The sequence below is a fragment of the Lagenorhynchus albirostris genome, chromosome X (assembly GCF_949774975.1).
Source record: "Lagenorhynchus albirostris chromosome X, mLagAlb1.1, whole genome shotgun sequence".
Lineage (NCBI taxonomy): Eukaryota > Metazoa > Chordata > Mammalia > Artiodactyla > Delphinidae > Lagenorhynchus > Lagenorhynchus albirostris.
Genome location: NC_083116.1, coordinates 123891897 through 123914569, shown reverse-complemented (window position 1 = coordinate 123914569; position 22673 = coordinate 123891897). Strand labels below are relative to the sequence as shown.

At 45.0% G+C, this 22673-nt stretch overlaps 1 protein-coding gene across 5 annotated transcripts in view; it reads right to left on the bottom strand.

Moving 5' to 3' along the window:
* Window positions 1–8361: 8361 nt before the first annotated feature.
* Window positions 8362–22673, bottom strand: part of ARHGAP6 (Rho GTPase activating protein 6) — a 486163-nt gene continuing 471851 nt past the window's right edge. For 4 of the 5 annotated variants that reach the window (XM_060138342.1, XM_060138344.1, XM_060138346.1 and 1 more), the window contains exons 11-13: window positions 14903–15171; window positions 12998–13078; window positions 8362–10342 (exon numbers count right to left, since the gene is read on the bottom strand). In XM_060138342.1, coding sequence (XP_059994325.1) covers window positions 9657–10342; window positions 12998–13078; window positions 14903–15171 — 1036 coding nt within the window. In that variant the 3' untranslated portion in view covers window positions 8362–9656. The remainder of the gene's footprint in view (window positions 10343–12997; window positions 13079–14902; window positions 15172–22673) is intronic. The other variant, XM_060138343.1, reaches the window with a different exon arrangement.

Sequence of the window (22673 nt, the reverse complement as noted above, 5' to 3'; positions counted from 1 at the left end):
CCTTTTACATTCCCAGGGGAGGGCCTCGTGCTTAGATTAACCCAGACGAATCATTTGGCGAAAACTGCAGTGCCCACTAGAGAATTATGTCACTAATTCATTTAAAAATCCCATCCTTAGTTGTCATTTCATTGAAGTATTTTTTCCTTCACTCTCTTAGGTTGCATTTCAAATCTGGAGATGGTGGCTAGTGGAAGGGAAGGAGAAAGTGTTGGGCTTCTTCATTTCTAGACTGATTCTCTGCATTGGCTAGCGGATTTGAACAATCACTTTAGGTCTATAAGCCTCACTTTCCATAGATTCTCTTGAAGGTTCCTTTCTGACCAGAATTCTAGGTTTTATGTGGCCTATTTCTCTCACGTTCGATGGACTGGGTTATGCCATGTTTTATGCTGAAAATTTTTAAGCTCAGGGAAAATAATGTGGTTTGAAAACCTACTTCAAACTAGTTTTTACATAAAGTACCTCAACGGATGCACTCTTTTTTTTTTTAACATCTTTATCGGAGTATAACTGCTTTACAATGGTGTGTTAGTTTCTGCTTTATAACAAAGTGAATCCGTTATACATATACATATATCCCCATATCTCTTCCCTCTCGCGTCTCCCTCCTTCCCACCCTCCCTATCCCACCCCTCCAGGCGGTCACAAAGCACCGAGCTGATCCCCCTGAGTGGATGCACTCTTAAAAGACTACATTTCAGGTAATTCCTGGTTAACCAGTGCTTTCCTCTTCCTCTATAAAATGCGCTGGCTTAGAAACAACCCAAAAGTCCATCAACTGATGACTGGACAAACAAATTGTGGTCCATCCATACAATGGAATCTTATTCAGCCATAAACAGGAATGAAACACTGATATATGCTACAATGTGGATGAATCTTGACAACATTATGCTAAGCAATACAAAGGGCCAAATATGGTATGATTCCATTTATAGAAATGTCTAGAATAGGTAAATCTATAGAGGCAGAAAGTAGATTAGTGGTTGCCACAGTTGGGGTGAGAGAGGAACGGGGAGTGACTGCTAATGGGTGTAGGGTTTTCTTTCAGGGGTGATGAAAATGTTCTAAAATTGATGGTTGCACAACTCTGTGACTAGATTGGAAACCACTGAATTGTACACTTTAAAGGTGTTACGTGTCTGGTGTATACTTATAGCTCAATAAATCTACTTGAAAAAAAAGGAAAACAATGTGCTGGCTGGTCCCTACAGCTAACAGATGCCCCTCTGCTCCTAGTAACCGAGTAGTCAGTCTACCAAGAGTCAGTAACTTAATTAAGCAAAACAAAAGACGATGCATAAACCAAGTCTGTACATACTAAGGAGCGATTAAGGAGGGTTTAAAGGAGAATCACTAAAAATACTGCCATGAAACTGGAAAGCACTGGGGAAATCCTGTAAACATCCAGAATAATTCTTTGCTCACTGCTTCGCAGTGGTTTCTACACTTTGCTGCAAAGAAACTGGAAGCGGGATGTTAGACGATGGCTGTGGATGAGCTAAGAAGCGGGAGCTGGGCTGCTGACCCTCCTGCACCCAGAGAAAGAAACAGCCTCGGCTCCACGTTGGAAGCTTAGCAAATGGTGTCCTTTTGTGCTTTCAGTTAAAACGGAAGGCAAACTCATTTTATGATTTCCTGTTTCATCTGACTTAAAAAAATACGTGACCACCTAGAGGGGTGGGACAGGGAGGGTGGGAGGGAGGGAGACGCAAGAGGGAATAGATATGGGGACATATGTATATGTATAACTGATTCACTTTGTTATAAAGCAGAAACTAACACACCATTGTAAAGCAATTATACTCCAATAAAGATGTAAAAAAAAAAATGACTCGATACTGTTCAGACAAAGTATTGCATTAGGGCAGCATTTTGGACCTTGCTGCCTTTCCCCACTCCACCTCTCCCCATTGCTTGGTTTCCCCAGCTAGATGCTCTTCAAAATTGTGTGTAGATCAGAATCCCCTGGAGGGCTTGTTAAAATGCAGATTGCCTACCGCCAGGGGTCCTGATTCAGTAGGTCCCGTGAGAATTGGCACTCCGAGAGCGTGCCCAGGAGATGCTGACGCTGCTGACGCTGGGGCCAGGGTTCGAGCTTCCCGTTCCTCCTGCATCCTTCAAATCCTCTGCACTTCCACACGCCCCATCTTTGCGATACATTTACAACTGCCACGTATTTACACAGCCCTGGGTCAAAGTTCCAAGTAGGAAATGTGAAAGCAAATGTCACGAGCAAATGCCACTTGTCCAACGTTGCTTATTCCCAAGTCGTCCTTGAAGTTCTCCCACTCCCCTCAGTTCTAAATGTTGCAGAATTCCACCTTTGTCTTGTTTTAATAACGAAAACCTTTCCTTTGAAAGCTCATCTCACATCGCTTTGGTAGGTGACGATGGGGGCGGGGGAAGGTGACAATGGGGTGAAGACAGTGCCCACCCAACGGGGACACAGAAAACCCCTCTGCTACTGGGTACTTTTTCTATGTGAATCGTGGTCTCAAAAGGCAAACGCTTTCCTGGTGGCCGCTCCCCTGAGCTGCACAGGTGTTCTGGGTTGTCTCTGCTGATTGAGCTTTCTTCACCATATTCGCTTGCAAGGGCGTAACAAAGTGCACAATCAGAGTGGTTTGAACACCAGAAATGTATTCCCTCCCAGTTCTGGAAGCTACAAGTAAGATCAAGATGTTGACAGAGCTGTGCCCCCTCCGAAGGTGCTAGAAGGTCTGTTCCGGGCCTCTCTCCCAGGTTCTGGCAGTTCTTGGCTTGTGACAGCAGAACTCCAGTCTTCACAAGGCGTTCTCCCTGGGTATGTGTCTGTCTCTGCGTCCAAACTTCCCCCTTTTTATTAGGGCAACAGTCATGCTAGATTAGGGCCCACCCTAATGACCTCATCTTAAGTTGATCGTCTGCAAAGACCCTCTTTCCAAATAAGGTCACTCACAGGTACTGGGGGTTAGGACTCCAGCACCTTTTCGGTGGTGGACACAGTTCAACCCGTAGCATTCATGTTTGCAGAATGGCTGTGAAAAACCTCACCAGCGCCAGGCCAGCTTGTCCCTCTGGCGTCTGCGCTCTGTCACTGCTGAATTGCTTCTTTGTTTGCACACTTTGCTCGGCAGTGACATTGCAAACCAGAACTGCCTTGGTCCCTAGCAAGTCTTTGCCCTTCTGCCAAGCTCAGCTGTGCTCATGGCCACAATGGCATCCGCCCCTCCAGATGGGATAAGCGGCTGATGGCGGCCAGCTCACCTCCTGCGAAGCAACAGGAAGAAAAACCAACCAGGCGACTCATCTGCCCTCAGGTGCCCCTCATGACTGAGTTTCCCAAGCAGATTCTGGACCCAGATCCTTGGTCTTTGACCAGGTAAAGTGATTTTACTTTAAGAAGACTCTGACCACTGAGTTGCCATGTTTCTTTCCTGCATGAATAAGCGTGTTTCTAATTCCTTCTCTAATTCATTTTACCCTTGTGGAGAAGAACACTCAGAATCCCAGACTTGGCATAAAGATGGTTTTAAGCTGAAGACATTTGAGATTCAACAGATGCAGAAAAAAGCCTTCCTGAGCTTCCCTTATCTGACTAAAAGCAACTTCTGGGAAATGACGCTACCATAAATCCCCTCGCTGGGGGAGTTTTATGGTCCTGATGGAGACAGAAAGACTGATCTTACCTGTATAGACAACCATTATCAAAAACTTTCTTATCTCCTGTCTGCTCTCCTAAAAACCCGTTTGTTTTTCTTAAATAAACCTATTTGTTTTTCCCTTAGAAGCTGTTTCTCCCCATTCCCTTTTCCCTGCTAGGTTACGTCCGTAAACCTTTAACTATTTAAGGACCCAGATAATTCTTCTGTTGGTTCCTGTATGCATATGAAATAAACCCTTTTCTCCTGTTAAAGTGTCTTTTGTTTAACTGGTGATTAAACATCTACACCCTCTAAGCAAACGTGGGCATCTTGTTTGTAAGGAAACAAGAAACAGCTTTGCTCCCCCTAGTGGACAACGGAAGGTTCGGTCCAAACAGCAGGTCCGCACACTTGGATGGCCCGCCACCAAATCCTGGTCCTGCTACCTTCCAGCTATGCGGCCTTGGGCAACCCATTTGAGTCTTTTGTGCCCCCTGGAAAATGAGAATAGTCATGGTTCCAGTCTACCGCTTGTGGGGGATGAAATGAGTTAATGTGAGTGAAACTTAGACCGAGCAGGTGTCGTCAATAAACGTTAGCTCATCGTACCTGCATTTCGCAGCCGAGGGCCCCAATTAATTTTTCTAAAGTGATCTCACATGGGACACCAATTATACTGCCAGCTGTTGAATACGTGTTGTATGGCTGCCGCGACTCTAGGTATTTTCTCACTTAACCCTCAGAACAATCCTGGGAGTTGGGTGTTATTATGCTTCGACTACTCTGAGAAAATGGAGAATTAGCCACTTGAAGTAACTGGTACCCAGCTAATGAATGATAAAGCCGGTAGTCAAGCTGTGTTCTCTCTGACCCTGAAGCCCACACTTTGAAACGTCACTGTTTCTTCAATCATTAAATACTTACTGAGCGCCAACCAGGAACCATGGAAATACACGCCTGCTTCTCACGTTTACTATGAAAGTTTAAATCTTAGGAGTGAAAAGGTGATGCATCACAGGCCACCCGCCCGCCCACAGTGTCTCCGTGCTTGCCATCAGCTTCTCCCCAGACTGTCTCCTCCTTTCTCTAAAAACCTTTTTATCTGGAAAATAAAGTCCTACCTTTGTACTCGCCAGACGGTGGGCGGCCTTGTACTTTTTCTCCACTGCGTGGTAAACTGCTCGATCGTATTTATACACATACGTTCAGCCAACATTTATCAAACACCAACTCTATGTCCGGCCTCTGCCAAGTCCTGAGGACGTCGTCCCCAGCGTCACGGACAGAGTGGGAACGACCTACAGATAAAAATGTACGGCCGTACCCATAATGCACAGCGACGCTTGTTAACACGGCCACCTGCGCCAAATGCCGGAGTAAGCGGCGATTCAGCGTGTTTGTGGGAGGGGAGGAGTCAAGCTAATTTTACAAGAAAATTAGCATTTGACTGAATAGGAAAAACAAGGAAGAGCATTCGAGGCCCTTGGGACAGAGGCAGGAAAGCGTGTCCTGTCCGTGAGAATGGGGAGTTTTCTGCACGTGGCCAGAGTATATGGGGAGAGATGAGATGTAGACGGCAGATCGAGACCAGATTGTGGAGCGTTTTGACGTCATCATGAAGGATGTGGACCTTGTCCTGTAGGCCAGAGGGAAAAGCTGGCCCCGATGTTTTTTAAGCAGGGACGCGCCTACGACAAAATGAGTCAACAAGCCTGGGATCCCAGGGAGGCTGCAGGTGAGACAACCTGGACGGAGAGGTGGGTAGGGGCTGGAGACCACGTGGCTCCACGTGGAAGTCGAGGCTGCAGTTGGTCGTTCAGGGCTGTTGAGGCACCGTGGGGCGTTTGGTGTAGATGTCAAGCAGGCTGTTGGGGACCTAGTGGCTAGCAAGGCTGCAGATCAGGGTGGCCACACTCAGCAAATAGATGCTCAGTTCAACTGGAATGTCAGATAAACAGCAAATCCTCTTGCAGTATTTGTGTGTCCCATGCAATATCTGGGACAACGAATCTTTTAAAAGTGTAAGTATATCCCAAATGGTACCTGAGATACACTAAATTAAGATTAGTCATTTACCTGACATTCCAGTTGAACTGGGCTTCCTGTATCTTATCTGGCGACCCTACCTGAGAGGTACCAAGGTGGCGCACTCTGGATCCTGGCCCCTTTCCCTACCATGCCAGTATGTGGAGCTTTTATTACTAAACCTGGGATGGCCCAGGCAGACTGGGATGAGTCTGAGTTGCTTACTCAAGTCTGAACAGGTGTTGCTCAAATTGAATTGAGAGAATTTTCCGACCCTTCTGAAACCTGCGGGGGCCTTCGGTTGGGGCTGGTGCTCTGTGCACCGTGAGGAACCGCAGACCACGCCAGGCCAGGGGTCCGCACCCCAGAGACCACTGTCTGCAGCTCCACGTCTTCACGACGTCATCCGCTGCCTTGACCGTGCCAATGAATTCCAACCTTTATTAGAACTTTCCTGTGGTTTGGATTTTCTTCTTGAGAAGAATATTTGCTACTGATTTAGTCCTGTTTTAAAATTCTGTCCGGTCGAGATGTTGTCCTGTTTTCATCTCTGTGTGACTCTTCCTCAGTCATTTCCTTTCTTCTCAGTTCACTTGAGTCCACCTCCTGCAGTTTGCTTATCAGAGCGACATACACCACAGGCCTGGACTCGGTCCTGACATCTCCTTAGATTTAACCCCAATGCTGTTTCTCTGTCAAGCAGATGTGTATTAAAATGTGCATAAGAAAAGAAGCTGGGCTTATTTAGAAACTTCTTCAATTTGCACAGACTCCATTGGTAGAAGAGATTTTTTTTTCTATAAAAACCCACAACAAACGTATGTTAATAGCTTCTTAGATCAAGACAGATTCCTATTTGGCCACTTCTGCCATCATTCTGCCCCATTGGCAGAGACACAAAAACGGTGACTGAGTATTCAAAGATGCAGAGACATCTGTGGCACGTTGGAGCTTTTTTCTTTTCTTTTTTTCTTTTGCGGTACGCGGGCCTCTCACTGCTGTGGCCTCTCCCGTTGCGGAGCACAGGCTCCGGACGCGCAGGCTCAGCGGCCGTGGCTCACGGGCCCAGCCGCTCCGCGGCATGTGGGATCCTCCCGGACCGGGGCACGAACCCGTGTCCCCTGCATCGGCAGGCGGACTCCCAACCACTGCGCCACCAGGGAAGCCCCTGGAGCTTTTTTCTTGATTGTAGGATCTCTTTGCTCCCAGGAATGAGTGACTTCAACAGCCTGTTCAATGGTTTTGTCCAAATTGAAAGAGTTTGTTTTTTTTTTTTGTCTTGTCAGGTATTATAACGTTTACAAGGTGTTAGAAATGACACCAATTTCGACTCAGGTCTTTGGGGCTGTGTGTGTGTTTTAAAACAGCTTATTTTCAGGCACAGAAAACAAACGTATGGACACCAAGGGGGGAAAGGGGGGGTGGGATGAATTGGGAGATTGGGATCGACATATATACACTATTGATACTATGTATAAAATAGATAACTAAGGAGAACCTACTGTACAGCTCAGGGAATTCTACTCAATGCTCTGTGGTGACTTATATGGGGAGGAAATCCAAAAAGAGGGGATATACGTATATGTATAGCTGATTCACTTTGCTGTACGGTAGAAACTAACAACATTGTAAAGCAATTATACTCCAATAAAAATTAATTTAAAGAAACAGCTTACTTTCAATGTGATAAAGGCATCTGAGAAACAAGCTTTCACTCGCTAAGCTAAAGTTAGGGCCACTGGGCTTAAACCATCTAAAGAGAAAGAGAGAGTGAATATTGTTCATTACATGTACGTACATGGGCATAAACAGGCACAGCACACACACACACACACACACACACCACAATTTAATTATATAAAAAATATTCCGAGCCATGTTTTCTGGACTATTCTTGATCTATTAATAGATAGACATACTTTACCTTTTGTGACACAGACGTCAACCTCAGGGCCATCTGACCTGGCAGTTTAAAAAACAGGACTATTAGGGCAAGAACCTGGTGGGGGGGGGGGTCCCATATATCAGGCAGTTGAGTCCAGAAAGGAGACAGAGAACTGGCCAGACTGGTGTCAAATTCAAAGCCAAGAAAACAGAGTCAGCGGGAGGAGAAAGAGAAGAGGTGGCACAGGAGAGCAACCTGTGGTCCACAGTCAGACAGCGTTTGCTCTGGGTCTTGTTGGCAACTTTGGGCTGTGTGTGGGCCGCCAGGAGGAACCAGAGGCCGGCAGGCGAATCCCTCCCGAGTTCCTGCCAGTGGCAGAAGTGCTGGACCCAGTGACAGAGCTTGAAGATATCCTTATCGTTCCCCCGATAAGAGGCATCAGATAGCATTTTTAGACTTCATTATTTCAGCCCGGAAGCAAAAGGAGCATCTAAGGCCTATAGTGCAGATGTAATTTACAAGGATTGTCTTGGGCAACACCTGTCCAGCAGGTGGGAAACCTGAGTTCCCATCCTGGAGCAAACCACTTCCTCATCGACAATTGAGTTTCAAATGAGTGACAATCAGCCTTCACTTGCTTCAGTGTCACCGGGTTACGTCCCCAAGCCACCTGATATTTTTTACTAGCTCTTTAGCTGTGTATGTATAGTACTGCCAGTATTTATTACACTTGGACTTGGGGATAGGGAAGTGTACGTTTGGAATGGGGTGCGAGTTCATTCACTAGATTTAATGCCAGGGAACGAAGGCTTTGCTTAACTTTTTATTCATTATGGCACAAGTAAGAAATTTAGGAAACACCACTGAAAATGTCATCGCCAATATGAAAATTAAGAGTAGCATGTTTTATAAAAAAAAAAAACCATCTTTTTCTATAATACACATTCCCTTATGAAGTGAAAAAAAATTTTCATAAAATACTGAAGCGAATTGCCACCCGCTGGTCAAAAATTGTTTTGCAGTTGAAAAACTTCAAATTTACTACTGCACTATGGTAGGAACACTTTACACTACACGTAAAATTACCAAAGAAAACATTTCCTCAGCCTTTGGCACAATGTAAATACAGAGCTTAATCTTTTTCCAAATATGATTTACTTCACAAAGCACTGCATATAATCTGGTTAATACTGATTATGGGGCAAAAGGAAAAACCATGTTCTGTAACTTGAATACTCTCTTTTGACCCTCAAACACTTTATAGCTGGATTCCAGTTTGCAGTTTTGAAAAATACATAAAAATCGTACATTATAAATATATATTATATATGGTCTATATAAAATTGAATTTGACCTAGAATGGGAAGGACAACTTCTTAATTATTCTTTCTTTGTCAGGCACGGCCTTTCTCTCTGAATTCTTTCTAAACAGATTCTAAAAATATATTCCATACTGTACCAAATTTAATATTTTCCTTAAAACATATTCAACATGAAAAAGCATTCAGTGACTATATTTTTTCGTATCTCACTACTATAGAAAAATATGGCTTCTCATATTCTGTTTTATTTTGTTTTGTTAGTGTTTTCCTCAGGCATCGAAGAAAGGGCTGTCCCCAGTTAAAAAGCTACGGCCAAAGCACAGAAACCTGCTTGTGCGTATTCTAGAACACTCTATAGAATCTCATTACTTAGAATAAGTGATTTAAAAATGTGTTCCTTCTGTTTTCTGTGAATATAACATATAGGATTATCATACATAATCTGTTACAGAATATACAAGAGTCAAAACTGAAGACACATAAATACAATTAAGCTATACCAAAGCAAGAGCTTTATCTTCTACAGAGCCAATGTGAATAGCTTTTAGACTGGATATTAGCATCCACTTCTGGTTTTGTTTTTTCTGAAGGCTGGCTATGCAATAGAATCTTATTATAAATGGCCAGGGTCCTAGTGCTCTATATCTTTAAGTGAACTGACTTTTCTCGTGTTATTTTTTTTTAAGTGTAAAAGAAGAAAAACAAGTAAGTGCCCAATTGTCCAACCCCACTTTTTCCCCTACGGAGTGGAAGAAGGCTGTGTGGGACGTGAGGGCTGAGCGTGGAGGGCTCATCTCATACCAGCGTTTCCGGGAGGGCATCGGGGTTGTCGGTGGATAAGAGCTCCCAGATCTGCCACCGCTCCCTCTGCCAGTCGAGCCAGCTGGGTTCCCCTAAGGTCTTACTGTTCCGATCGCTGGTGGGACTGGGGTAGGCGCTGCTCGCTTTCTGCTGGGCGGCCTGACGCTCTCGCTCGGCTCTTTGGATTCCCTCTTCCAAGGCTGTTCCCGAGCCTCCTTCTGGCCTCTGAGGCCTCCACAGCGGCGGCTCCGCGGGCTGCTGGGCCGATGCTAGGGCCTGCTTCCCTGGACCAGGATACGGAGGAGGAGGCCTCTTGTCGCGCCTGGCACCCTCTGCAGGTCTCTGGTGCAGAGGCTTGGCTCTCCTCTGCAGCCAGGCCGCCTCCGGCTCGCGCTCCGCGAGGTCTTCGGTCCAGCACGGCTCCGGCCTTGGCCTTGGCGCGCGCCTCCCGCCCCCGCCGCCCTTGATGGGGGGCGTGCTGCAGACGCGGGCCACGGGGGCGTGCGCCCTGCACTCGGCGATGGTGCTCGTGGTCTGAGTCCTGCCAATGACCTGTGCACTGCTGTCCAGTTCCATGGGGCTCCCCTGCCACCGGGGCCAGTTTGGGGACAGGTTCCCTTGCGAAAGAGAACACGGCCCCGGTCGGAGGGAGCTGCTTTCAAAAATGTCTCCGTAGGAACCTGGGAGCCGGAGAGAAGGACGAGAAATGGAATTGGTTTGTAGAGCCCCTGTCGGGATGCCCTGTTATCTCCTTCCTACTGCCAATTTCAAAAACTGAAGAAGTGCTGACACGCTTAGTTGTTGTTGCCTAAAGTGAAAGACCTCCTAGTAAGAGACATGTGCAGCGCTTTTGGATTACTGGCGCAATTCGCGAAGCAGCTCCAAAGACAGACGCCTGGACTCTGACAGGTTAGCTGTCAAATGCAACCGGATAGTCCTTGGCCCTAAGTGATGTTTTAGGAAAGCCCCCTTCTGCGTGGTTATGAAAACTTCTCTGAACCTAGAAGGTGAAAGGAACATTCCCTTCCCGCTCAGCGCAACTTGCAACCCAGAGGAGGCACAAATGTTTCCACGTTTCTGTTGTGTCAATTAAAGCTGTAGGAATAAATGAAATGAATCAAAAGTGCCTCATCTGGTGCCAGAAGATAATGAAGACAGCAGCCGCTGTGTACATTCCACCACCTCCACTGTGGGAGAGACTGGCTCGCTGTTCACCAAATCGTCCCCTTTCCTTACTGGATGACATTTCCCAGCCTCCGTTGCAGTTAGGAGGGCCACATAAATGAGGTCTGGCTAACACATGTGCAGAGGTGTGATGTGAGCCATTTCTAGGCCTGGTCTAATAAAAAAATGAACAAACAAACAAACAAAAACCCAAATGCACTCCTAGTCTTTCCTGCTTGCTCCCTTCCTTTAACTTCTAGCCCAGGATGGAAAAACCACGGAAGACTCCAGCCTCTGAGGATGGGGGAGCCACCGGCTAGACGGAACTTGAGCCCCTGAATGACTCTGTGGAACAGAGCACTCCCACCCTCAATCGCCCTGCACAGTCCACAGTGGACTGGGCGGTGAGGGAGAAATCAACCTGCGAGAGGTTAAGCCACTGACATTTAGAGGGTGTTTCTTACAGCAGTTAGCCTTCCCTAACTGATACAACTTTCCTCAGGAAATTGAAAGGAGAGCAAAACAGTGCATTTCACAAGCAAACGAGGAGTTCCTGGGGCCTATGTCCCCAGGCTGCCTTTTCCCTATGGATTTGCCCTGTCCTCTCATTTCTTTTTAGTAGGCAGGGAAAGAGAGCAGATCATTTTGGGGAGAGAGGGGCATGTGAGCATTTATATAGGGACAGATCAGAGTTGAAAGAGCGAAGGAAAACAGAGCAGAATATCGTGGAATACTTTATCCTCGGGGGGAAAGGCAGTAAAGCACTTCATGGGATACAATGAGATGTAGTTAGATAATGGATCAGTACTCAAACTGGATTAGAGGCCATTAAATTAAAAATGTACCATGCTTTAAAACTGTAATACGGGAGGTGTTACAAAACAATGAGGAAGGGAACATATACACACATGTACACACACATATACATACATACACACACATTCGGGAGTAACAATAAAACAAAACAATGTACACGCTTCATGCAGTATATTAACATGTATTCCAGATGGATTAAAGAATTAAGGGTTAAAATAATGGAATGCTATGAAAGGGAAAAGTGCATAGATGACTGACTCTCCAACGCTTAAGTAAAAGTAAAGATTAATTTTGTGAAATAATTCACAACAAGAGAGAGTGATAGGCTTACTGACGTAAAACATTTAAAAAATTTCAGATATCCAAAAAGGGGAAAAAACTGCAGGGGATAATAGTGTCAGTGGCAAGCAAAGTGGACAAAGGGTTAACGTGTGTAAGAAGCAAGTTTAAAGACACTGGCACACACCAATAGAAAAACGAAAAACACTGGTGAGAAAGGCAAATGAAAATAGTACAAGTTTGCTCTTTAAGGAAGCCAAAATGCAAACGCAGTGATTTGCAATACGAATGAGGTTCAAGTGACACGGACAGTGCAGTGAAATGGCACTGCCACCTACAGCTCATGGGGCATCAGACAACGCATCTTCTGTGCGATGTGAAGTGACTGCACCTCTGAATTCTTGAAAAGGTTTATCATTTTTGACCCACTTTGCTATTCTGTTTTTTTTGTTTGTTTTGTTTTTGTTTTTGCTGCACCACGCGGCTCGCAGGATCTTAGTTTCCCAACCAGGGATTGAACCCAGGCCCTCAGCAGTGGAAGCTTGGAGTCCTGACCACTGGACCACCAGGGAAGTCCCCCACTTTACTATTCTGGATTTGTAACTGGCTTTCTGAAATTTTGTGAATAACTTAAAATACCAAAAAAAAAAAAAAAGTTCCATAAAAGAGGTCCCTGACATCATGACTTATTACTACATCAATAAAAAATGGAAACAACTCATTGTCCCAGCATTGGGCTCTAAACTACAAATATGCATCTGGCATACCACATGGCTCTCAACAATAATAATGGAAAATAACTCGAGAATGGACGGGAAACAAATCACATAAAGGTACACAGACAGAATGATTGTAACCATCTTTAAAAACTCCTGCAAATGAAACGAAATAATAAAGTCAAAGGCTGATGTACTTTGGTGGAAAGGATAAGTATAGCTTTATCCCCTTTTTCTCTGTTTCCAGCATTTTCCAAACAATATTTGACAAGCATGTAATACGATGATAGTAAGGTGAAAATGAAAGGAAATTAACTTAAAAAGTAAATGAAATACCAGTTTTAAAAAAGTATCCTTTACCTGTCATTCCTGGGTCTTTGGATCCACTTTTTAATGTTGAATGCCAAGTTCCCCAGATATTGAAAGCCTCCTCTGCCATGTCTAGGAAGAAGTGTATAAAAAAGGTATGTAACTCACAATCAAAGTGAAGAGCAAAAAATCAATAGACAAATATGTTTATAACATCTCTTTTGCTCAAAGTACTATATTCGAGATTGTGATGGACACAAGGCAGAATACGGTGCAGACCTGCCTTTTAAGATGCTTATTCCATTTGAGATTTACAAAAAGGCTTTCTCTATGATGGCTGTGGTAGACAGAATAAGCACTCCCACAAAGATGTCCGTGTCATGATCCCCAGAACCTGTAAAGATGTTATATTCAAAAGGGACTCTGCAGGTGTGCTTAAATTACGGATTTTAAGATGAGGAGATGATCCTGGATTATCCGTGCGAGCCCGATGTAATCACAAGGGTCTTTATAAGAGGGAGGCAAGATAGAAGATGCTACGTTGCTGGCTTTAAAGATGGAGGAAGGGGCCAGGAACCAAAGAATGCAGGCAGCCTCTGGAAGCTGGAAAAGGCAAGGAAACAGATTGTTCCCTAGAGTCTCCGGAAGGAACCCAGCCCTGTGGACCCATTTTAGATTTCTGATGTCCAGAACTGTATGATAATAAATTTGTGTGTTGTTTGAAACCACTAAGTTTGTGGTCTTTTGTTACGGCAGCAATAGGAAACCAGTAGAATTGTGATGGGTGGCAACAGCTCTGACCGCACTAACACAGAGACAGAGGAATAGTTATAGTTTCTTTATCTGGCAGCAACAGAGTCAGTCCTGCATGTATTTATTCATACATCCCCTTAGTCTGTCTGTAACTATTTACAGCCTAAGGCACTATCTTAGGTGTTTTCACCGTCTCATTTAATCCTCACTACAATTCTGATAATAATGATATTTCTAGAAGCAAACGTCTACCGGATGCTTCCCTGTGTTCCGCAGTTCATACGCATTCTCTCATTTAATCCTGAAGAGATGACCCTGAGTCCATTTTACAGATGAGGCAAGTACTCTCGCATTTTAAAAATAAATTTTATGCCTGATGGGAACATGGGTTACTGTTTTCATTGTAAATTTAAAAAACATTTTGACACGAATATTTGTAAAATTAAAAAAACTGCTGTGATTAAAAACACCGAAGGAAAAAAAAAAAGCCCTTTCAGAGTGGCTCTTCGGATTGAACTATAAATTTGAGATAAAATAGTAAGAATTTGTACCGTGTCTTCCAATTATTACTTTAAAAGTGTCCTGTTGAGTCCTGACCCTGAGGAATTACTCTGTGGAGGGAGAGAACAGAACCAAACATTCGGTGGTCAAATGAATTTGAGAAAAGCTGCAACCCATACCCTCCCTCCCATTGTGGAAATCCATGGTGCCCACTAGCACTTTAAAGAGTTTGAGAACTTGTACAGTAGAGAGACCGTTCGCTTGGTTAACCCAATATTTCCCAAATGTATCTGACCGTGGAAACCTTATTCTGCCTAAAAACGTCATCTCCCATGGAGACCTCTTTGGAACATGCCAGCTTGTTATACAGTAAGTTCAGCTTGTTCCTCTTATAAAAGTTAACAGCAATGGTTCGGTGACATCTTAGCCTAGCAAATATGCACCCCAACCCACAGGCCAGGACACATAAAGTTCCTCGGATGCTGGAGCAGAAAAGCCAGCTGGGAATGTCAGGGGCTGTCAGAGCTTGAGACCGCTTCCCAGCTAGCCGGGTCTGCAGGGACTCAGACTCAGAGTCGGTGTTTGGCAGGTCCTCAGTAAATGCTCATTGAATTAGAGAAACGTGAAATGGTGAAGGGATGGAGAGGAGGTCCAAATCACCCACATCAGGCCACATGCAATCAAAGTCACTGGTGGAGTTACCTTTCCCAAGCCTTGGTCCAGGAGAACTCTCCCTCGACTTCGAAGATGGCAAGTGGCCCACCCGCACATACTGCTCTGGCCCTTTGTAAAGCTTCTCTGAGCCCCCCGGGGCCACGTCCTCTTGCATAGCCAGCAGGGAGCGCTCGGACAGCACTGGGGAGTTGTTGTCATAAGGGGAGAGGTCTCCGCTGGAGGCCTTGTTGGAATCTGTGGACGAATGCCTTCCTCCCATGGAAAAGGAAACTTCCGACCTCAGCATGTCAGGGCTTCTGGCACAGGGAGACAATTACAGGTGCGTGAGTGTGTTAACAATGAGCGACCAGATTCAAACAATCCGACGGTTTCACACAGGACAGGAGGAGAATGCATGGACACGGGCTGAAACAAAAAGAGCTTCTGAGCAAGGTTCCAAGACTGCTGTGTCAATAAGGTGAAAGCGTTTCTACGAAGTGGCCAGCAGATGGCAGTAAAACCCAACAGATGTTACAGGAAACAGCAAGGCGAAGTGGGGCGGGGGAGGGTGAAACACACGGATGCCTGTCTTCTCCAAGGTGCATCACTGAAATGCCTGTTGGATCAATCCCTGTTTCGATTTAAACATTAAAGTCTGATGCTCACTATCTGTTAAGTAGGGAAAAACTGTAGATAACTCTTTTACTTTCCTCAATATCCTGAATTAAAAATAATTCAGCTAAAACTATGATTGAAACTTTACGTGTAGTTCATTATGGCTTTACGGACACCTTTTCTCCCCGCACCCAAATACTTAGTGTAAGTGAATCCATCCTTCCTGAGGACGAGGACAACAACGATGATGCTGCTGGTGTGATGATGACGATGACGATGATGACGCTGGTGGGAATAACTGTTTCATGGTTAAAACGGTGGCTAAAAGGATAGATATATGACCATCACTAGAGTCCATAGTGTTTAAATACACCTAAAAAGACTCTACAAGGCACTAGTGCTTTTACAAATTGATATAAAGCGTACTAATTAGCATATCCATTAAGGTTTATATGTGCATGGGTTGTCACAGCAACAGAAGTAACCGTGAAAACAGTGAGCGGAACAGGAAGATGAGAACATCAGGAACAGGACAAGAGTGTTGAAAGTCTTACCTGGGAACATCTGTATTGTCTACCTTCCTCAAAACAGTGGCCCTGACATCTTAAAGGGAAATGATCACAGATTGATGACAAGTTCCCAAACCCGTTTCTGTCCCCCCCGCCCCCGCGCTCCCCCACTTCACTTCTCTTTACTTGTCTTTGCTTTCTTTTGGTTTAATTTTTCAAAACAAATCCTTTGTGATCTTAAAGAAGGTAAACCCATGCCCGAGCAAGGCTTTCCTGACCAAAGCGTTCTGTGCATGCAACACGGAGGAAGGACGCTCTCAGGGGGTCTAGCTTCACGGTGGTCTCCAGCAGGGGGTAGTGCCAGGGGAAAGCATCTCAGCAGCTGTGTGTCATGCTTTCCCTGTCACCGAGGCAGCTGAGGGAATTTCTTACCCACATGGAATAAACAGTCCTTTCCTTGCCTCCTGTTTAAACCGATGACCGATAACCTTATGGGAAAGAGCCAGAGGACAACCACGAAACTTTAGGCCTCCAGTGAATGAAGGAAAAATAAAAGGAACTTACTACTCCTGCTGGGAAGTGGGGGAAAAAAACGATTTAACCTCCACCATTTAATTAAAGGGGGAACCCTCCCTAATTCTAGTGGAGGGGACACAAAACAAACCAAATGGACACTTGTCTGTCGTCATGGGGTTCGACTCTCGTTGAGGATGCTTTACTATGAAAATGAGAAAAATACGAACGTGCTGAATTGGTAGCAACACAGAGCTCAGCTCAGAATCAGGGTCCTACGTTCTGACCAGGGCTAGATATCACATTGCTGGGCTAATTTCAGTTGTTTTCCCTGTTTAGTTGGCATTTTTCCGTTCATTAATGAAAATGTCTTATGTCTACTCGGCAAGAATAAGTCATAGTGTTATATCGATAAGAGTGGGCACATAAAGCCTTATTTTATGGGCTGTTTTAAAGAGAGTCAAGTCAATTCACTTGCCAAAACAAAATAACTATCAGGGCTTCGAATGCTTTTTGGCCCCTTTACAATAGGAGGAAAGTTTTGGAAAGGTCGTATTGTAGCTCATGGAGACCACAATAGTTCGGTCTCGTAGCTGGCTCTTCTGTCTTACAAAACATATAGAAGAGCATATATTAAGCAAAGTATTATAAGTTGCAGATTCAGCCGACAGTTATGTGCATAAAGAAAAACACCTCATGAAAGAAATTTCTTGAACATCTCAGTACTAGGGACATTTGGGTTTCTCCCAGGCAAGCAGGTTATTTTTACCTACTTGGAGGTGAAAATTATTTCTCCACATAGAACCACGGGTCATGAAATAAAGAATGTATCTCTTTGCAATGACCGCTAAAAGGCTCTGAGGAATTGGGGCTCCACTCGAGTTGGCGTATTGGAGCTTGTGTGAAGCCTTTGTGTGTTTCACACCCCAACTTCAGCTTACCTTGTCACTCTTTCCACTGCTTTCCTTTCCCTGGCCTTTCAAGTTACTTACTATGATATTGTCCCACTTTATATATTTTTGCGAGCTGCCTCAATACATTGTTTTTGGACTGGTGTACAGACAGGGAAGTCAAGTCCATGTCGCTGGGGGTATTAAAAAGGCAGCATGCTTCATGAGAGCATTCAGTTTGGTTAAAACAAAACAGAGAACAATAACGGCAATAACAAAAATAACTGAAGCTGTCACATTGTTTTCTCCTCCATGATCATGGCTGTGATGGGATCTGGTCCAGCAGAGGTGAGGTGGGGGGGGAGAGGTGGAAAGCCACTGTCCTCTTCCTCTGTCCTTTGGGCTGACTCTGCAAAACCTCACTCAGTGGTTCTGATGCGGCCGCATCGCTATCACCTGGGAAATGCATTACTTGTTGGAAATGCAAATTCTCAAGCTCCATTCTGGACCTCCTGACAGGACTGGCCACCATATGCAGGGCCCAGGGCAAAATGAACATGCGGGGCCCGAAGATTAAAAAAATGATGAGAATTTCAAGATGGTGAGAGCAGATCACTAAGCCAAATGGGTGCTCCTTCTGAGTACGGGGTTCAGCCCATGAAGCTGGCTTGGCCGACTGAAAGGGAACCTCTGGGGGCAGGGCTTTAAGAGCCCACCAGGTAATTCTGATGCTTGGGGAAGTTTGAGAACCCCAGATACCAAACCTACCTGCCTTCCCTCAACCCACAGATGTGACCGTGAGCTATGGATCTAGTAAGAGTCAAATCAGGAGGGAAACCACAGATAGTGGCAGTGGGGCTAAATGTGGTGGTCCTGCAGGATCCGGATAACCGAACGTCGTTTGGTGCTGGCTCAGAACGTGTTAAGGGGAGGCGGGGCAGGAGGGGCCAACCTGCCTTTCTCCGCTCCTCTGTGTCATGCTCCTAAGTCCACCCACCAAAGTCACCACGGCTGCGGCCCCAATCAGGGGAGAAACTGCAGGACGTGGCTAGAGCTAATCCCTGGAGGTAGAGGTGAATGAAGCAGACACGGACCACGAACCTCCTCAGGGTGGCTGGGGTCACAGCCAGGGACACGGGCAGGTGGGGACACCCCACGAGAGGTGATACCTCTTTTCCCAGCCCGCGTACTTGCCCATGGCAGCGGAAACTGATTGAGTGCCCATGGCAAACAGCCTGTGGTATGTACACTCATGGGAAGTAACCCCTTGGCCTGAGAGAAGCACAAAAGTCGCTATTTATACAGAGTCCGTTATGTGGCAGAAATTGGACTAAGCTACCGTTAACAACTCTCCTTGTTTCTGATCACAAGTCTAGAGACGCGCCAAAGAAACGAGGAGATATCAAAATGACATGTCCTTCTAGCAGTACCGGCATTAGGGGTCGAGACTCCTAAAACTTGTTTCATAAATACTATTCAAAATGATTAAAAATCAACAGTAAAACGCTTGTTTTATGCTTAGAGTTGGTGGGCCCTTTTATATGTTTAAAGTATTTCCTATTTTTCATTTTATTTTCTCGGCAGAGGTCAGTAAGATGGTGGCCAAACGTGCCTAAGAGCCCACGCCCAAGAACCGTCTTTCCACACGACAGCCCACCAATTAGTAAACAAAATAAACAAAATAAAACGCCTCAGAACTCTCACTATAACATCGGCAGTTCAGAGTTTTAAAACGTTTTAGTGTCATTCCATGGCTTTATCATTAAATCAATCGGAAACAAATCCAGGACCCTCCCTCTGGACAATGAGACAAGCAACCACCGACGTCTCCTCTAAGATTTGCCTCTGAAATGATTCTACTCTAGGAAGACAATTTGAATTCAACACTCCGAGTAAAGGCAATAAAATATTCATGCATTTATCTAAACTATTTATCCTAACCAGTGATTCACTAGATGAGAAATCGTTTAGAAGCACAAAATGTTCCCTCTTTCTATGTCTTGGAATTTCATGGATTTGAGCGGATGGATACACTGCCAGTTGACATGGGGTTGCTTCCATGAATGGAGAGCTTTCCCGTGAGACCTGAAAGCCCCGGGACCATCCACAGCATGCATGGCCGGTCTCGGCCAACCAAACGAGCATGAGATGGACGTGGAGAGCGAATCACTTTCTCACCCTTAGCTGGTCCCTCCAGGTCAGGGTGTAAACACGCTGGCAGGGTACTGTGGGCAGGCCTGTACTGCAGCCGGAGGCACAGAACTTGTTCTGTGGGTAAACGGAAAACTCCGGTTCAATCACCGGAAGCGGCCAGCCCAGCCCCTCACTGAGCAACCCCAGTGAGGAACACCTTTGGGGATTTCGAACTTGCATCGGCTTCATGCTCGGCTTAGCCATGAACGGGTAAACCTCAGTCTGTTGGAACTCAAAGCACATAACCATCTCGGACACTATTAACGGTACCAGGAAAGGAATCCACTGCCACAGTAGCTCTGGACGTATGGACGATTTTCACATTCATCATGCTCAGTTCTGCAAAGCATCCCTGATGCAGAATCCTAGGGACAAATGCACCCTGCTCCAAAGAGACGCTGACCTGGATCCAAACTCCCACCAGGAGATAAAGCCAGCATCCCGGACGTTAGAATTCGCCCAGGTCTTTTAAAATGTTTTGATATGTTGCTCATCAGAGATTTTTGGTGTTCACTTTGATTTTTAAAAAATACTACACTTCAATATTGTTCATTTTGATGACCGTTTTAACACACCCTTAAAATCTGCACCTCACTCCCCCCACCCTAGTCCCTGCCCTGCCACGATAATGTACTTCTGTTCTGTTGCAAATGCCTGCGTTTTAACATACTTTGTCCTCTTTGACTCCATTCTCTTCCCCCTATTACCTTACAACCCTAAATCAAGGGGGAGGGTCTATTTTAAGTATCTTTGAAGAAAAGAGCACATAATTCTAATAAATATACCAGACAAGCAATTAAAAAACTGGAAGTCTTTCATTGTTAGTGAGATAAATCTCTTCTAATCTCCTCTTGGCATTCCATTTTAGTTGAAGCCAAAAATGTAAGTAGACAAGCACAAGAAAAAAATACTGAATCCTACTCTCACTCCCCCAATTCTGTTGTCGCACATAAAGAAGGGAAAAGACTCAAATCAAAACATTAAATTCCCAAATATCACTAAATGTTTCATCTTTCAAAACAGAAATTTTGATGAATATGTTCTCGTTCTTGGTTTGACACTCTTTTGAAAACTTACTTGTCCACTCCAGATAAAATCTTGTGCAGTTCCCACGTGGGGCACAGGAATCTAAAACCTTATTTAGGTATGTGAACTGATGGCAAAGAACAGAAGCTTCAGGAAAAAAAATCAAAGGGTTGGAAGAGAAAAATGAGGCAGCTCGTGCATATCACTGCACTTATGATGTTCATTTTAGAAGCTACTGTTGCTTCCCACTCTGTGGTCTTCCTGCAAATCCTTTCCATTCTTACCTTTTATAGCCCTCGTAGCTGAGTTTTCACTAAATAAGGTCTTCGGAACAAGAATTCTGTCCATTCCCATTGCGCCACAGCTTATCCAGATTCTCGACCTCATGACCTGCAAACGCAATCGCTTCCAGTCCCTTCAGAAATCTACCTGGCCTGGTGCGAGCAGGTCATGTTCCCAACTTCAGTGCCTTTCACCCTCACCCCTCTGTCTGTTCCAGAACTACGCCATCATCCTGACGCCAATCACATCAGGTGAGCTTTGCCTTTCAAGACAGTGCCACAACTTAACGTGGATGGGTTCTCTCGCGCCATATTGCCTTCATAGGTTGCTGTCTCATGGACAGCAAGGTAGAATCTAGTGACACCCGAGGTTTTGGTAAGTAGTTGTAAATGAACAGAATGGTGGAATTCTAAGCAATGTGATAATGATCACTAACAAGTACTAAGCATTTATCTAAAAACCAGATTCTATTCTAATAGCAGAACAACTCCATAAAGTTAGTGTGACTTTTTATCTCTAGTTTACAGATGAGGAAACTGAGACAGAGAGAGATGAATTTCTTTACCCAAGATCGCACAGCTAATCGCAGTGGAACTGGAATTTGGACTCAGGCAATGTGGCTCTGAATCCGAAGCTCATAACCGGCACGTTGTATCATAGAAGGGTGTGCTATTGATGGATAATTGACATGTCAGTGTGGCCGGCACTGTCTGGCATTGGGGGTACCCTAATTTGTCACCACTGTATTCTGTCGTTACCATGATCTATCATCACTGTAATTCTTTGCCGCTGCTTCTTGATTTAAGCACCGCTGCTATTTAAGGGCTTCTGCCCTCTGTGCTGGCCTCTTTATCGTGTCCCCAGCCAGCTGACATATTTACTTTTATGACCAGGCCCTGATTCAAGCTCCCCAAACATCCAGGCCTATTGACAACCTCTCCAGCCTACAAAGTTCCCTGCAAATCCGTGCTCTTCTCAGAAGATATCAAAACTCCACGTGGATCTATGGTCTGGAGCGCTGGTTCCCTTCTTTGTCAACACAAAGACCCCTTTGGCATGTAACAAATCACCTACCTCAAGTCCCCGGATGACAGTAAATACGTAGTATCTAATGGGGCAGCGCTCAGCTGTCAGTTCTTAGCCTGGCTGCTTGTGAGAAACACAGGGGAGCTTTTAAAAATCCCAGTGTCCAGACTGCACCCCGGAATAAATGAATCCAAATCTCTGGGGGGGGTGCCCAGGCGGAGCTGTTCTTCAAGCTCCCCAAGTGATTCGAACGGGAGGCAAGGCTGAGAACCCGGGGCTCGGCACGTATCATCTTCACCCTTGTAGGCCTCCTTCGACAAGTCTGCAAGTCCTTAAAGATGTACGCATTTATACAGAGAAGGGATAAACAACAAAGTCCTACTGTAGAGCACAGGGAACTATATTCAGTATCCTGTGATAAACCATAATGGAAAAGAAAATCAAAAATGAATGTACATCTATATGTATAAATAAGTCACTGCTGTGCAGCAGAAATTAACAAAACATTGTAAATCAACTATACTTCAATAAAATAAATACTGAGAGAAGAAAAGAATATGCCTTGAGATTTTAAGCTTTTGCTACTCAAAGTGTGGATCATGGCCCAGCAGCATCACAGCATCATCTGGGGGGGGGGGCTTGTTAGAAATGCAGTTTCTCAGACTCCCTCCCCTAGACATACTGATTCAGAAAGAACATTTTATCAAGCTCTCCTGGTCACCTGGATGCATAGCGACGTTTGAGAAGCACACCTTTGAAGCACGA